At 27.9% G+C, this 16,800-nt stretch overlaps 1 protein-coding gene across 1 annotated transcript in view; it reads right to left on the bottom strand.

The window, feature by feature from the left end:
* LOC105365751 (uncharacterized) overlaps positions 1 to 2,554 on the bottom strand; it is a 29,973-nt gene extending 27,419 nt beyond the window's left edge. Inside the window, exon 1 of the mRNA XM_011503985.1 lies at positions 2,194 to 2,554. Within this exon, the coding sequence (XP_011502287.1) occupies positions 2,194 to 2,223 (30 nt within the window). The 5' untranslated portion in view covers positions 2,224 to 2,554. The remainder of the gene's footprint in view (positions 1 to 2,193) is intronic.
* Between the last annotated feature and the right edge of the window lie 14,246 nt (positions 2,555 to 16,800).

Genomic DNA, 16,800 nt, shown 5'->3' with positions numbered 1-16,800 from the left:
TATGTCTGTTTGTTTTAAATGTAACGAATAAATTTATATTGAAAAATGAAGAAATTAATGTGTACTATTTTATTTAGTGTTTCATTAAATTATTTCCATACATTCTATTTATTCTTTTAAAAAATCCTAATTTTTCTATTAAATAAATACTATTGAAATCTAACAATTATTTTTAGAAAAATTCATATTTTTTGTTGCTAATATAAGATATATGTTAAAATGTTATTGACCTACTGAAATGCAATAGATTGTCTATTTTTAAAAGACAACTTGTTTTTTTTAAGTTTATGTGTTCAAGTCTCAATGTTCAATTATTTAATTGCAATTTAATTATATTTTATCCATAAGTTTTATTGAAGTCTTATCACGGATTACTAATATTGAAAATGTTTCAAAACCAATTTATTTAAAACAATTAAACGAAAAAAGAAACGAATGTAAAATAATGCAAAGAACATTTAAAAATTATTAATATCATAACAAATTTTTATATGAATAAACTAATCGGTAATTATCCATAATATTGAATATTAAAATTAATTTTCGCAGTTTAGAATTGAACGGTTAGTAATTAATTCATATTTTCCTGTCTCAATAATTATATAATATTCATCACTATTCATAAATAATTGTAGTAAAAATGTTTTAAACTGTAGATTAATTCTGTCAATGCTATTACTATACTTGCATTGTTCATTCTAAAAATTTACTTTGCAAATTTTTGTTAAAATATTTGAACTTATTGTGATTTACATTTTTAATATTAAAAAAAAAAAAATTTTTTTTGGATGAAGTTGTTGAAAAATAACAATTGCAATTTACGAATAGCTTTGCCAATAATGATCCTTTAGTAAATGTTATTCTTCCGTTGAACAAAAATATTTTAATATTATTTTTATCTCAATTAACCATAGCAAATTTTCTTTGATAATTAGTAATATTAAATATTTATAATATACAACTTAAAAATAAACCAAGTACTTTTGTTTAATGTTTTTTTATTATCTGCGTAAACTATTTATTCAACAAGAAAACCTCTTATTTTAAAGTAGACTCTAAAAGCTCGTTATTTCAGAATGTCATGCTTTTTCTGACTGACTAATTCCACTATTTAATCTTATCATGATCTTAATACTTATTCTATACGTTTTATTTCGAAAAATATAATAGAATTTAATCTTTTATGACGTAAATCATTCTGACTTGCACTCTTGCCAATTTTAAGTAGAATACATAAAAAGATGCTTCATTTTTATTTAAATATGTTTTTTACGACTATTACCAAAAAGTCTGTTAGTTTTTAGTTATAAATTTTATTCGAAACACATTACGGAAAAATATTTTTAGTAAATTTAGCTTGTGGTTTCTGTCACGGGAAGTAATCGATACGGGTACTCGATAATATACCATAAACAAGAAATCACTTCTATTTGCATATTATCCAAATTCCCGTGAACTCCATATACATAATTGTCCCTTATATAATAAAAAATGAATACATCAGCAGTATATTGCAAGAGGTTAGTTAAACTTATTATGAGCGATATCCGTGAATTTAATTCGACGAGCAGAAAAGCTACTTTTCATATTTCGAGAACGAACTTCAAATGGAATTAATTTTATATGCGTCATTGTTGTATTAATTTGATACTAGGGATAACGGCGGGCAATAACAATAGCAAATGCATATAAATTCACATTTTCCATAAATCAATGCACTCTTTCACATTTATATATCGATCTCATACCTTAAGGGATAAACTAAATTTGTTGGATTCATTTTAAGAAGGGAAATTTATATGAAAACATCTGTATAATTATATGTTTGTATGTAGATAATGGACAGGCAGAAATGTAAAGAATAGAAGGAGTGAAAAATTGAATTAACGATAGGTTTTTTTTTTATATAATAATATGTAAAGTTCTATAAAAAGCAGAATCAATGGAGTAGTGTGACTTGTATCCGAAGATAAGCAAAAACTGCAAACCGCTGTTTCATAAGCTCAAAACGAATAGCCACCTGAATAAATGTTATTTGGCATTGCCTAGCTATTCGTAGAAGCGCCGTAAAGCATCGACGAAGCCGTAACAAAAATAAAGAAAGAAAAAAAAGGAAAGAAAAAAAAGAATGAATGAATGAGAAAGAGAGGGAAGACTCTTATTGTAGAATAGTGACAAAGGAAGTGCCCTTACCACGCACGACTTCTGTATGTTCGAAGACATTCAGAGCCGGGCTGGCTGGCGGTGGCAGAGCACCGGTGCCTGCAGCTCGTCCTCTCACGGGCACCACCAGCAGCTCCGCACTCTTCCTCCGCCTCCTCGTCCTCCGGCGCCCTGGTGGGGGCCGCAGCGGGGCCTGTCGGGGTGTGGGTTTGGCCCAAGGGCGCCGGCGCCACCACCGGCCGGGCCCTGGCACGACCAACGCGCTGCTTCTGTCGCTGACTGGTGGGCTGCTGAGTCGGTAAGCCAGTACCCGGCTGGAGGACATCAGCGGTGCTCCTGCCCCCCGGCCCCCACCTCACCCCGATCCGTCGTACTCGCGGCCTTGATAACGCTGACCTGAAAGACAAGAGAGACCAGACGTCAAGACAAGTACTAGTCTTGAATACCTACGTCCAACCATTTAGCAAAGATGTACTATCTCTACCGTCCTCATCATCATCATCATCATCATTATCATTATTATACTGTGATTATGTTTATTTGATAATATTTTTATCGAATTCATTATCGAAATATCGAAAGTCATCATATTATCAAAGGACATTGTTGACGATGTTAAAAAGAGCTTAAAATATCGAATTAGAATTGTACAAAAAAAAAGTTTATTCGTATGAAAACGTTTTTTAATATTCGATCGAGATATTGAGCAGCCAATATCAGCTATACTTTGTTCTCTAAGCAGTTCTGCAGCTTAATTCGCGCCACACTTTAGAATATAAAGATAATAAAGAATTATTGTTAAGTTTTTTGTGTTCTATGTTTCGCATTAATACTTGAATGTATTTACAATTACTTAAGATTTAACTAAATTCATCAATAATATGTAAAAAAAATTTCTGAAAGAAAAAAAAAAGAAAAAACGATTCAAAACTTTTCATTATAAAACTCATTATTCTACGCAATACATAGAAAAGAATAATTTTAAATTTTATAGTGGAGATAATTTCAAAAACGAACAATGAATTTTCCCCACTATTTTGATAATAAATAACGTAAGTAGTTGGATAAAAAACTAATAACAAATTAGCTATATATAAACGCTATAGTCCCATACTATTATATGAAAACGTAGATTTATTTTATAAATGCGGCTATCGAAATTCAAAAGGATTTGTAGAAATCCAATTAGAAAACGAATGCATATATTTATGCAGAAAATAATACAAGAAAAATTAAAATTTTCGTTAACAGTAAATTATTAATGGAAAAGTTATTTAATCTGTGTAAAAAAATTCAATTTTCTAATTAATTTTAACTTAATCACAGAATAACGAAGTGATTATCCGATTAAATGCAAGTCTGATTTTTCACATGATTCATACATTCTACGATATATATTTTTGCAAATTCAGTAAGGATTTCGTCAGCAATTTTGAGCTTATGAATATATAAAACACGTTATATCCACTTCAATTATCTTACGGCCGTTATTGCGATTGTTATCTCTAATTAGTAACTAACAATCATTCTGTACGAAAATATAAAAAAGGTAAGAGCAAAAGAAAATTGATATTGTCTATGTGAAAAACGATAATTCGAGTCTCATCACATCTTTACAGTTTTGTAATAGCCTTGAATGTACTATTATTAGAAACTGCTTTGCCATTTTGTCTTTCGGTTATATTTGAGATTCGAAGTAAACCTATAAGTGCGTGTGTGCGCATATATCAACTGCATTTTCTACATAACCAGGGTTAAAACTCACAAAATGTTATAAGATTGTATTTTCGTAGATTAAAAAGAGAAGGAGGATTGTCAAGCCGCAGTCTAATATTACGGTTCGCGGCTGACAGATGGAGCGATGAATTTTATCAACAAACCCCATCTTTTCTCGGGACCTGAATCGATAGTAAAACTGAAATGTCATTGCTTATGTTTAATTAAACATGGATAATCTAATGCCTCAGTGCCCATAAATTCGCTTAAATATGAAAATGGCATCATCGTTTTAAATTTTTAATTTCTTTTAAATTTGAAGCATTTCGGTGTTTAACTTATATGTTAATGCGTCATAGAATGTTTCCTACAGCTGAATCTACCGATCGCCAACTCTTTTAAGCAATATTTTCAAGTTTACAAAAGATTACCATTTGTTTATAAATATTAAAATTCAATTGAAAAATACTTAATACTAAGTAAGAAAAGCGGTATCTTTTTAATGATCATCTTTTCAAATTTTTTCTTTTGCATGAAGAATCAAAACTATTATTTCTACCTTTTCTTTAACAAATAAACTAAATAAATTAAATTAATTTTAATAAATAAAGGTATTAAGTTGCTATATATAGATAAAATAATATATATATATATATTTTTTTATTTTTAAAACATTTATTTAATTTTCAACGAATATATATTATAGAATAAAAAATTATAAAAATTAATTGAAATTTCCATTGGAATTATCTTTTTAAAGTGCTTAGCATATTTATCAACTTGGGATAGTTGAAAAAATTTAGAATTTAAATAAATCTGCTATACGATCCCCATTTATCTGCAAATCAAATATTTGTAGATGTTTATTCCCAGCGTACTTACACCGCACGCATTGTTTATAGAGAATGGAAATTTCATTAAAAAATCAATAAGTGTCAAACCATTAGATCGAAATATTTAATAGAATTTAAATGAAATTGTGAGCGTTAAATCGCACGCAAGATACATTCAAGCACATATTGAACATAACGGAAATTTCTTATTTTAAACAAAAAGTTATCGTTGCTTTCTTTCTTAATTTATACGATTTAAAATAAACATTGGCAATTTTTTTTAAAAGTAACATAGCATATAGTTATTTGACTAAAATATTAGCTATTCCAACGAAGCATTATGTGATAAATTATAAGTGTGACATTTACATAAATATGCGAAAAGTCTCTTCCAATTTTTTTTTAGCATTAGAGGTCAAAGTAATTAAAAATAAACCAGAAGGTAAAAAACCACTTTAGTTTGAAATATGTCTATCCTACAATCCTACTAACTAATGCAACTCTAATGCCATGGCATCGTTACATATAATCGTACAAATGGAACAATGCTTACAAAGTAAACACAAATTTAAGAATCCACCAAGTATCAATGAATTGTTCGTACTGTTAATGTAAATAAAGTAGCGTGTTTCAACGATAGGGACGGCGATGACCGTTACGTGTATCTTTTGACAAATGAACGTGCAAGCGCTCCCACAGCACATAATTTCATGCGTACACGTCATCGAACGTAGGTCCTTATAACGCACGCCGCTGTGGCTCCAATCGTAAAGTAACAACAGCGCAGGGGGATGTAAGCGGAAGTTCGTGCATTTTTAACACCTGCACGAGGAAAAGGTCCGAGACAGTCGCCCTTAAACTCTTGACCTCTGTGCCCTAGCTGTACTGTCGTCGCACCTCTTTCAGCTGTCGCTTCGCGTCCTTATATTAAAATTTTCCGTATTTCCTCCCATTTCTCTCCGATTATATATATATATATATATATATATATATCAACAGTATAGACATAAGAAAGAAAAAAATATGCAGTAAAATTAGAACTATTATTTAGACGCAAAAACCAAAGGGGGATAAGTCATATATATTACTATTGCTTTAGGGAGATAACCACCACGTTTTAACAGATATAATACTACTTTTAACCGATAAAGACTTTCTCGTGAACTTTGCTTTACCTATTATTGCTTCAAACTAAACTCAAGTGAATTATATTGTAATTATTTTCAATTCTATACTTCATATTTCTATCTTTAAATATATTTTTGAGTATGTAGGGAGAACAATATTAGATATACAAATCAATATAGATACATTTTATTTTCATATTACTAATTTTTACAACATAATATTCGAGAAAATGTATTTTTTTAAACTAATACATTTACAAACATACGAAATTTGTTTTCTTTTAATTACTAGATAAAAGTTGTAACTTTATTTAATAACGTAATTGTTGAGAATTGTATTTAGAAATAAAAAAAATCGCTTCAATCCATTATTAGCATATATTTAAAAGTAATATAAAATGAAATATAAAATGGTATAAAAATTTCGTAAATATACTAGCATTAAAGATTAGAATAGAATATATTAGATATTATATATTAAAAATATTGAATGCAAAGAATAAATAATCGATAAAAAAAAATTAGCTATGAACAAGAAAGAAAATACGATAAAGGATAACTACAACGATAAAACTAGACTGGTATTATTATATAAAAAAATATCGATTATTTTTATATCAATGTATACGCTTGTTTATTCTAAGGTAATTATTTTAATGCTATAATAAATAATAAAATTATAATATTATATAATTAAATATTATTATACTTGAATATTTATCTAACTCCATTATTATTCAAAGGATATTATGAATATGATAATTTTATAAAATGAATTCTGAATAATGAATAATTAAAATAAAAGGAAAATTGTAGGTAATTCTGTTATTACATCTTTGATTCTCGAGCTATTTTTTCTAATTCTTAACATTCGGGCAGTCTGCTATTTTAGAACGCATATGTTTCAACTTCATACACAGAGAGGAAAAGGGTGTAACATACAGCTAATATTTAAAAATTTTATTATCACTTTTCAAAGATAATGAATCATAAATTCACGTAAGTGTACGAAAAGCATGAACGTATCTAATAATATGACTATTAGATCTAATCAATCTTTAATTAACCACAATAGCCTGTAATCAGCTTTTAAAATAAAAAATTACCAAATGTTCTAACTTACCAATATAAATAACAAATAACGTACAAATTTAGTCGTGGTAAAAAGAAGGGTAGGCAAACAAAGAATAAATGTGTGCAAGTTCACTGAAGAGAAAACGAAGTTGTCTTTTCCTCGACTGCAAAAGTGAGGCTTGATTTAGAACGAAAGTGTGTATAAGAGAAAAGAGGTACGATATGGTCTAAAATTGCAAGTACCAAGTCCATTTCAGATAATAGATGATTTGGTAGATGAAGTTATCTGGGCACTGAGTGAATCTAGGCGTAACAGCATTTATCTCACAACGGATGTCGTGCGCCGGTTCCGTGAAGAGAAAGGAGCCATGCGTATTTATTATGCAATCTCTCTTCTCCCTCTTCTCTCTCTCTCTCTCTCTCTCTTTTATGTTGTTTTTTCAAAATTATAACTAGGCATTTCCGTGTTATTATTTGATCTTGATTGCCCACATTTTTAGCGTTATCCCGTTACTCACGCTGCGACCATCATCAGAATTTTCTCTGTGCCTCACATTTTTTACCCAGCCAAGCGACAAGAGTTAGCTCAACTTTATATCCCGTTGTCCATCCATTATTGTATATAAATAGAAAGTTAATAAGTTCGTGAACGCACTCCATTACATCTCTCCGACTCATATTCCGAAAAATTCGCATCATTGGTATTCCCACCCTCCGCGATAATCCATCAATAGTCATCAAATACGAATGAAACAACTCGTTCGTTACGATTGCATGAGGTCCAATTATCAATTCCGAATAATAATATCAATTCCGGAAGTCTTTTACACAGTATTTTCAAATATATATAAAGTTCATGAATTGTATACATTAACACGAATATAAAAAGCGATAAATTGATGAAGCGGGGAAAAGGAAGGTAAATGCTCTAATATAAGATTGAATTATTATTGGAAATTTTTCGTTCATGATACTTGATCTACCTAGTAATAACATTTTGTTGCATAATAAACTTAGTTAGCATAACTGAAATTCTATATTAGGTTTTTAATAAGGCATTCGCAACCTCACTTTTAACCATTGCATAATGTTGACAAGCGAATAAAAAGTTAAAAAAAAAAATCAAAATTAAATGCTACAAATTTATTAATTATTTTATTGAAGACAAAATCATATGTTTACGCAAATGATTTATTTAGTAAAATTTACTTGAATATATTATAATCAATTTTTATTGATATTTTAATTATACAAATAAATCATTTCGTTTTAAAAGCTAATATCATATCACATATACAAATTACGGATATTTAGAATAAGTAATTTGGAATGTTACAATTACGTCATTATATAAATTAGGCTGAATTTTGAAATTTTAGTCGATATTAACTAGATTGCTTGTAGATAACAATTAAGTAAAAAAGAATTAAAATTCAATTTATACTTTAGCTTCCATAAGCATCAGCAATCCAGAAATTTTAGTTATAGTTTTTATTCAAATATTAAAAAAAGATTTGAAAGTTAACACAAAGTAATAAAAGAAATAATAGTAATAATAAGCAATTTGGAATCATATTGTGATCGTTGTATTGATCAAAAAAGCAAGATTACGTGCACGTAAAAATGATAATGTTACCAATGTACAAAATAAAATACAGAATAAAATGAAAACATTTGTTAAATATATGTAATTAATAAAGTGATCGAATAATTTAAGGACATTAAGGTTTAAAAATGCATCGGTCTAGAATTTAAATTCAAAATGTCTTAGTCTTTTTTAAAACCGATTTCTCTCGATGCCTCATTAAAAAAAGAATCTAAATAAAACGAATAATTTAACTTTTCATTGATTACTTGCGATGTAAAAAAAAAAACGTATGGATGGAAAGTGAGGCATTTAAAAAGATGAAGTAAAATTTTTCAGGCACATTGACGTGAAACTGTAATAAAAAGCTTACGTAGAAGATTTTAATTCCATAACGACTTGAGCGCATGATATACAGGTTGGAGAAATTGCTATTTAATTTTCAGGACAAGTTGGTTATCCACGAATATAATGACTTCTTTTTCCCACGGGAAATGGCTTTGATTTAAACCGAAAGCTCTCTTCCAACGTCTTGCAGATTATTCCATACGAAGCCGAGGATATCATTTCTTGGGGTGCTGCAGCGAATTCAAATTGGATAGTGTTCATGTGCACGTAATGCAACAGCAGGCTAGTCTAGAGATCCCATTAGTTGGCTTCTGGTAAAGCAGTACACGCATGTGCGCACGCAAAGGAAAGGAAAATAAGTCGGTCGAGGGTGTGAAAAATCTCCAGCCCACTCTGTAATTCATTGTTTCTCACTTTTACATCATTTTTTTTTTGTTTGTTTGTGATTTTGCAGTGAGTAACCCAAACCACTTTTGGGTGAGTTACCTCGTACATTAGAAATATTTATATCCCATTCCAACTTTATAGATTTTGTAAGATATATTCATATCCAATATATGATACATTATTTTTTTATTACATATTATACAATATACATTTTCAATATTAAAACTACGCTTATTCTATAACTACGCGAGTTTGTTATACGCTATATGAGAATTTATTATTCGTGATGTATATTTCTTTAAAATAAATTTTATACGTGTCACTAACTGAAAATATTACTAATAATTATTTTAAAAAATTATTTAAAATAAATAATACTTTATATTTTATAACTATATTTTATAAATTTTTTTTTATACTTATTTTTTTATTTATAAATATTTATAATATATATAATATAATATAATATAAATAATATTTATAAATATATAAAATATTATTTTATAAAAATAATCAGTAATTGATAAATAATTTCTTGTTATAAATTTAAAGATATAACTCTATTTCAACCGTAACTTCTGAATTGTATAAGTCCTTATCTAACCATAATTCCAATAAATATGTTTTCAAAAAAGTAAGTATTGATCTTATTTAAGTACTTCGTTATCGAGAAACCTGTATAAATATTATCTTTTAATATAATGGAAATTTATTAACAATATGAAAAATTGGAAACTATCGATTTTTTTTATTACAAATTAATGGTTTTATTTTAATCCAATTATCCTTAATTTATTACATTTGATTAATGTGAATATGAATGATATATACAGACTTTATTAAGCCAATGAAATTATTGAATAAAAATTGAAATGAAATTATTTAATTTTCAGAAAATGCCACTTTATTACTTTAGCATCAATATATTAAAATTCTTTTTATAATTAATAATTATAATTATTTAAATGCATTATCCTTATTAAAATATAATAAATTCAACCAAATAAATATAATAATTCACAAATACATCACAAAGAAGAAAAACAACACAAAAATAAGACATGACCTTATTTTTCTTACTTGGAATCAATTCCGTACAGTTCAACTTTAAAGAGATTCTTTGCAGTGCGGGATTAAAAATTTAAGTTGATTATCATACTACTTATTATAAATATTCTCACTCCATATTATATATATAAAAGACATATATATATATATATATATATATATATATATATATATATCATATTAATATTATATATCTAATATATAGGCAACTCACGCGCGCACAAATCTTAATTGATAGGATAAAATAAAAAGAATTTGTAGAATAAACAAAATAAGTAATTAAATGTAAACGATATAAAAAAATAATATTTACATTATCAACTTAAAATCTGTATGTTCGTTAAAAATATTAAAGGATTGAAATAACCTGAGAGAAAAATTTTTTTAAGATAAATACTTTATATTTTAAAATTTTTTTTCATTTTGTAAAATTTTTATCGATTTCAATAAACTATATTTATCAATAACTCATTTTAATTAAATATTATGATTTAAGTCTATCGTGTGAAAGTACATCAGTTGGTAATGCGTGGCATATTTAATCTACCACTGTGCACACGTACGCGCCGTCTCTCATTTTCTATTTCTCCTTAGTACTACTATATTGCGAGCATAATTTCGCCAGCAAAGTCTTGTACTTTAATTGGTAAATCGATTGACATTATCATCTGTACTATACATACAAAACAAATGCATATCCAAATTTTATAATACACAAAGTCAAGCAGAAAACCGATTGATCTTAAGACGATTCATCTCCACGACTCATTTGACATTCGCACAGAAACTTTTCACGGATATTTGAACTTCTAAATAAATCTCATTACGAAAACACGAAGTAAATGTATAATTATTTGGCATTTCCTTAAATGCGGAAAGCGAAATTAAAAGTCTTTGGGACAAGTGAACGGATAGTAAAAACTAGCATTGAGTGACTTCGCATTAAACGTGCATCTTTGCGATGCTGATAAACAAAACATTAATGACTAATTCTACTTTATAGGACTCGACCAGTAGGAAAACTTAGAGAGAATGCAAAAGTGTGTACGTGCGTGTGTGTCTGAGAAAGATAGATAGATAGATAGATAGAGAGAGAGAGAGAGAGAGAGAGAATGTTAAAAACCTACGGTAGCCCCCATTTTTCTTCCCCTCAAGAATTTTCATTCCTTCGTCTTACGATCACCTCTTATTATCTGTGTCTTTTTCTAGAGGCTACCGTGATGCGCCGAGGGGTGGAATTGAGCGATGCGAGTCAACGCGAAAAAAGGCAATCTTCGAAGCCCCAAGATGTTTCCCTTTAATAATCTTCGGCCAAGCTGCTGTTACTGTTTCTCTCGAGCTTCCACGCGCATGCGCCCTCTAAAGTATCTCGACTTAATGAGCTTTATTCGCAGGCGCTGCGGGTTTCGAGCTTTCTTTCATTTTACCGCTCTCTTTAACTAACCCCATGCTCGTACACACAAAAATCAGTATGAATTTGACGAGTGTCTAGCAATTTTTTTCATCTCTCGTGTGCATTAAGGCTGAGGCATAATTACGTATGACCTTATATACCTAATAGAAATGTCCTATTGCACAAAACATTCGCATAAACGTTCGATAAATGACTGTATTTGTATGAAAAATAATAATTTAAATTCAAAAACCGTATTCACCAATTATTATTTTTTACAAAATAACGAATAATCAATGATGGTATGAAACGAAAAATATTAATCTTTTTTTAAACAAGATATGTCGTTGCGGTATGTATTTGAAAGGTCATGCACGTGTCGATACTTACACTATTTAGTAGTCGTGAATTTTTGTATGCTTATTTAGTGAGATTTTCTTATGTCATTTGTATGATTATAACAAAAAATTGAAAGAAAAAAAAAATAAAATCAATTGTTTTTCAACGTTATATACTTTTTATCGTTATTCCGAGTGTAAATTTGCTTAAATTAAATTATATTAAACATGTGCTAATAAAAAAAAATTAATTTTGCTATTTAATACTACTTTATTGATATTAACTATCGCCGATTTATTCGAATGATAAATGTCAAATAAACGTTAACGTTGCCTTATACTTTAGATACATGCTAGAAATAATAAAATGAATATTACAAATAAAACTTAATACATTTTTAAAAATTATTTTGAATATTAACATAATAAAACTCTCCCTTTTCTAAAGCTACAATAACATTTTACAATTTTGGAATAATTCATGAAATAATGTAAATACTTATAATACATTTTGGAAACTATCATAAACATATATTTATTCCAACATTCAAAAAATTTTGTAGTTTAATATTTGTGTAGTCTTTTGTATTTTCTCATTTCTTACGTAAATGCTAAAATGTATTTATATTCAAATTTAGAGTATCACCAGTAACTAACGTAAAAATTGATTAAAATTTTATAATATTATAATGATATAACTGTAATTTCGGAGTGAGGCATATTTTGTCACAATGTTACATGAATATATAAATATTATGAATATTTATTATGAATTAATTTGAAGTATAGTTACGTATAAATACTCATATTAACGATGTATTAATTACTAAGAAAAGAAGGATAGAGTGTAACGTACGAGATATTCAAATGAAGGAATGAAATAGAAGATTGCGTTGATGTAAATAATAACTTATTGATAACAGTTTTTATTAATAATTTCTAGAATTTGAACGATTAACGTTTTTTTTTTTTTTTTTTTTTTTTAAAGTATAGCAATACTTGAAGCACCATACGTATCTTTTATTTTTCTTCGTAAACTTTACTAAATTGCAGTTGTAAATATAACAACAAAATTTTGAATTTTAAATGCATGAAATGATGTAAAATACGTTTGTAATTCAAGAATTGACGAGTGAAATGAAAGTTACAAGACACTATTTGAAATTACTGTTTTTCTTTTGTGCACACGTTTTCACTATACGTTTTCATGCGCGAAGTTTGGCACAAAATACTAGAGTAATAAACACATGGAAGGAACGAGAAAAGTATAAAATAATAAAGAGGATTTTTTGTAAAGTAATTATTGTTTGCTATATTTTGATAAAGCTCGTACTGGTGACGCACACACATTTGCTTGAAATAAATTTGTTCTTCTAGATTTTTTTCCCAATCTTTCAAAAGTAATTAAATTATATTTTTATTGTATTTTCATTAATATGAAGCTCACGCATCAGCAGATGTAAAAGAGAACTATGAATATCAATCAACGTATAAAGGTTAGTAACTGATGAGAATTAAAGGGTGTCGTTTGCTTCGCTTCAATAACAGTACACTGTTATGAATAGTATGCTCCTTTTACTCTATTATTTCTGAAATACACTTAACGCTATTCACGGATTAGAATTTTTCTTTTTAATAATAATTAAATCCTTGACTGTCTTACAAAAATCATTTTTAACAAGCGAAAAAAATCTGTTCATAAACGATTGTTGTTTACATAGAAAAAATAAATTTTATATATATATATATATATATATATATATATATATAATTATATAATTAATATAAATTATATACAATATATATAATTATATATATATATATATATACATATAATTTATTTTTTCTTTGTAAACAACAATCGTTTATGAACAGATTTTTTTCGCTTGTTAAAAATGATTTTTGCAAGACAGTCAAGGATTTAATTATTAAAAAGAAAAATTCTTATCCGTGAATAGCGTTAAGTATATTTCGGAAATAATAGAGTATAAGGTGTATATATATATATATATATATATATATACTTTTCTTTTTTTCTTTCGTATTGCTCTCCTGCTCTTTTAGCAAATAATTCTATAAGGCTATTCATTTGTAACAATCTGAGTGAAATATCACGTTCCAAGTATCTGAAGATTTATTTTACATTTTGTAGGATGTCCCAGTAAATGCGGGATAGGGTGAACGCCCCCCCTCATTCTCTCTCTCACTCTCTCTCTCTCTCTCTCTCTCTTTCTTTCTCTATTTTCACGATGCAATTTTTAAATTGAAAAGGGAAAAAGAAGAATCCATTGTAAGTGGGTAGGCTATGGGGAAAAACTTGGAATAGTGACGTGCGTCGCCTCATCTTCATGAGCCCCTCGTATTATAAGGTGATGCATGGGAGAGATATGAGTGGCTCACGATTACATTTTCTCCTGCCTTTTTCGATACTTTCACCTCCCCTCGATGGCTTGCTTTTCCTAACCATGCCATTCACACTCTACTCATAATTGCGAGCTTTATGAAATTATTTGTTTTATTGGATATTCGTTATGAAATATTTAGTAAAAGAGACACGTGAGAAAAGGACGCCAGAATACTATCATAATACCAACTGAATGGATAGATACCTTTGGGTATTTATAAATAAAAGAAAAATATACGTTTAATCATATATTGACTCGTTATATAATTTGTATGTTATTGTAACATCCTACGAACCATCAGCTTATATAAAACATTTGTAGTTTTTACTAAAAATTATAAATTATAGAGAATTCTTTACGATAAGGGATTGAATTGTATTATAACCAACATTTGAAAATTCATCAAGCACCGCAAGTGAAATTTATCGAGTCGCTAATACAATTTTCATAAATGGATTTGGAATAAGAGCCGCTATTTTACACTATGGAAAAAGTGCGAATGTAATAAAACGATTAATTGACAAATGTAATCGACAGCGAGGTCAAGTATGTAGTGAAATAAACAATGATATTGTTAAACTGGCTGATAAAAAGGCTTCTCGCCCAACAAAGAAACTGTACAACGTCATAATCATTATAATTTTAATTTATATGGACCATAGCAACGTCTAGCATGAAGCAACTATTGAATAAAAGGATACTTTGATCTTAAATTTTATAACTTGCTTACTTTCTAGAAAATTGACTGGATAATGATTTCATTGGTTTGCAACAGTAATTTCCGCATATTGCGTAGATTTATTCCGCGAAGAATTTATTAATAAGTTGCCGGAAGGATAATAGCACCATTAATCAGAAACTTCTTATCGTTTTCCGCATACAAATAGAATTACTTGATGAATATTTCAAAGAAAATCACGATAAAAGATTTAATGCATGCATACGCACTATTACGAAATTATAGAATATCTCGTTACTTTCTTAGAATTATTTTAAGCTCACAAAAAAAAATTCGTTTTTTATTGGAATAATATTTGCCTTACTTACTTGAAGTATCACTTTGTCATTATCAATTGCTAATAATAAACGTATCATAAAAACTCATCACCGATTCTACACTTTTCAGAAAATCATCTTAGCTTACACCATCGATGTAATTCATAGTTCGATCCGTGCGATATTAAACCATTCGTGCAAAAAACTACTCTTTTCGCTTGGCAGTCGCATTGACGTGCATCATGAAGTGAATTATATATAATAACGTAGGGTTTATTAAGCGATTGAAATATGATCAGCAAGGTAGGCCTCATTTAAAAAAGGTTTTAATGAATTAGTAAAAGCTCTGAAAAACGACATACCACATTAATTCATTCGCTTATTTTTGCTGCCACATACAATGTAAGATTAAATTTGTCTTTATATTTTTGGAGGAAGAGATAAATCAGTTTTTAATGTTTTGATGTAATGAATAGTAATAAATTTGTTACGTATAGTGGAAGCATACGTAGCATTTGATTGAGAAAGAAGATCGTCCGTATTTGAGTGCAATTGAATGAATTTTTCAAGGATTACAAGAATCATGTTTTCATTTGAAGGTAAAACAAGAGAACGTTGTGATAATCTGAATACTCTTAGTATAGAGTGCAACAAAAACTAAGCAGTGTAATGAAAATTAGATTAAAATAGTACAGATATTTTATGTATTATAAATCAATGTGGGTATTTGGAATGTCAATATCATTTATTAATATTTTAAATGTTTACTGAAAAAAAAGATAAATATGTGTATGTAAACATGAACATAATATATAATAGACAATATATATAAATTTTCTATAAATCTATAAGATCATGTTAATAAAGATAGTATTATTCAATTTTACTATTATATTTAAAAATTAACAGATTAAAATATAATTCTACGTAATTAATAATCTATTGTTTCATGTTTTTTGCATTTATTATTAAAATAATCGAATTGATGTCAATTTTGAATATATATATACTGTTTACCTCTTATACATGTAAATAACAAAATATGTACTCTGGATAAAAATATTTTGAATCAGCCTTAATATTAATATATTCTTTTAATAAAATCTTTTTCCTGTGCGTTATTATTATTAATGTCTTTAATACATAATTAATAAGATTTTTTTATTGAAACGGCATTTTTACGATATTTTCTAAAGATGTGATTTATTAACAGTTTTTAGTTATCGATGAAATCAAAAAAGTCCTCGACTTTGCTTCCAGCATATGAAAATATTAATTATATATTTTTAACGTTGATAATTACCACTGTTAATAAAGTTTTTCTCTATTGCTTCACATGAAAAACTTTAATATAAAATCGCTGAACA

Source organism: Ceratosolen solmsi, unplaced genomic scaffold (genome assembly GCF_000503995.2).
Source record: "Ceratosolen solmsi marchali unplaced genomic scaffold, CerSol_1.0 scaffold53, whole genome shotgun sequence".
Taxonomy (NCBI): domain Eukaryota; kingdom Metazoa; phylum Arthropoda; class Insecta; order Hymenoptera; family Agaonidae; genus Ceratosolen; species Ceratosolen solmsi.
This window is presented reverse-complemented; position numbering and strand designations above follow the sequence as displayed.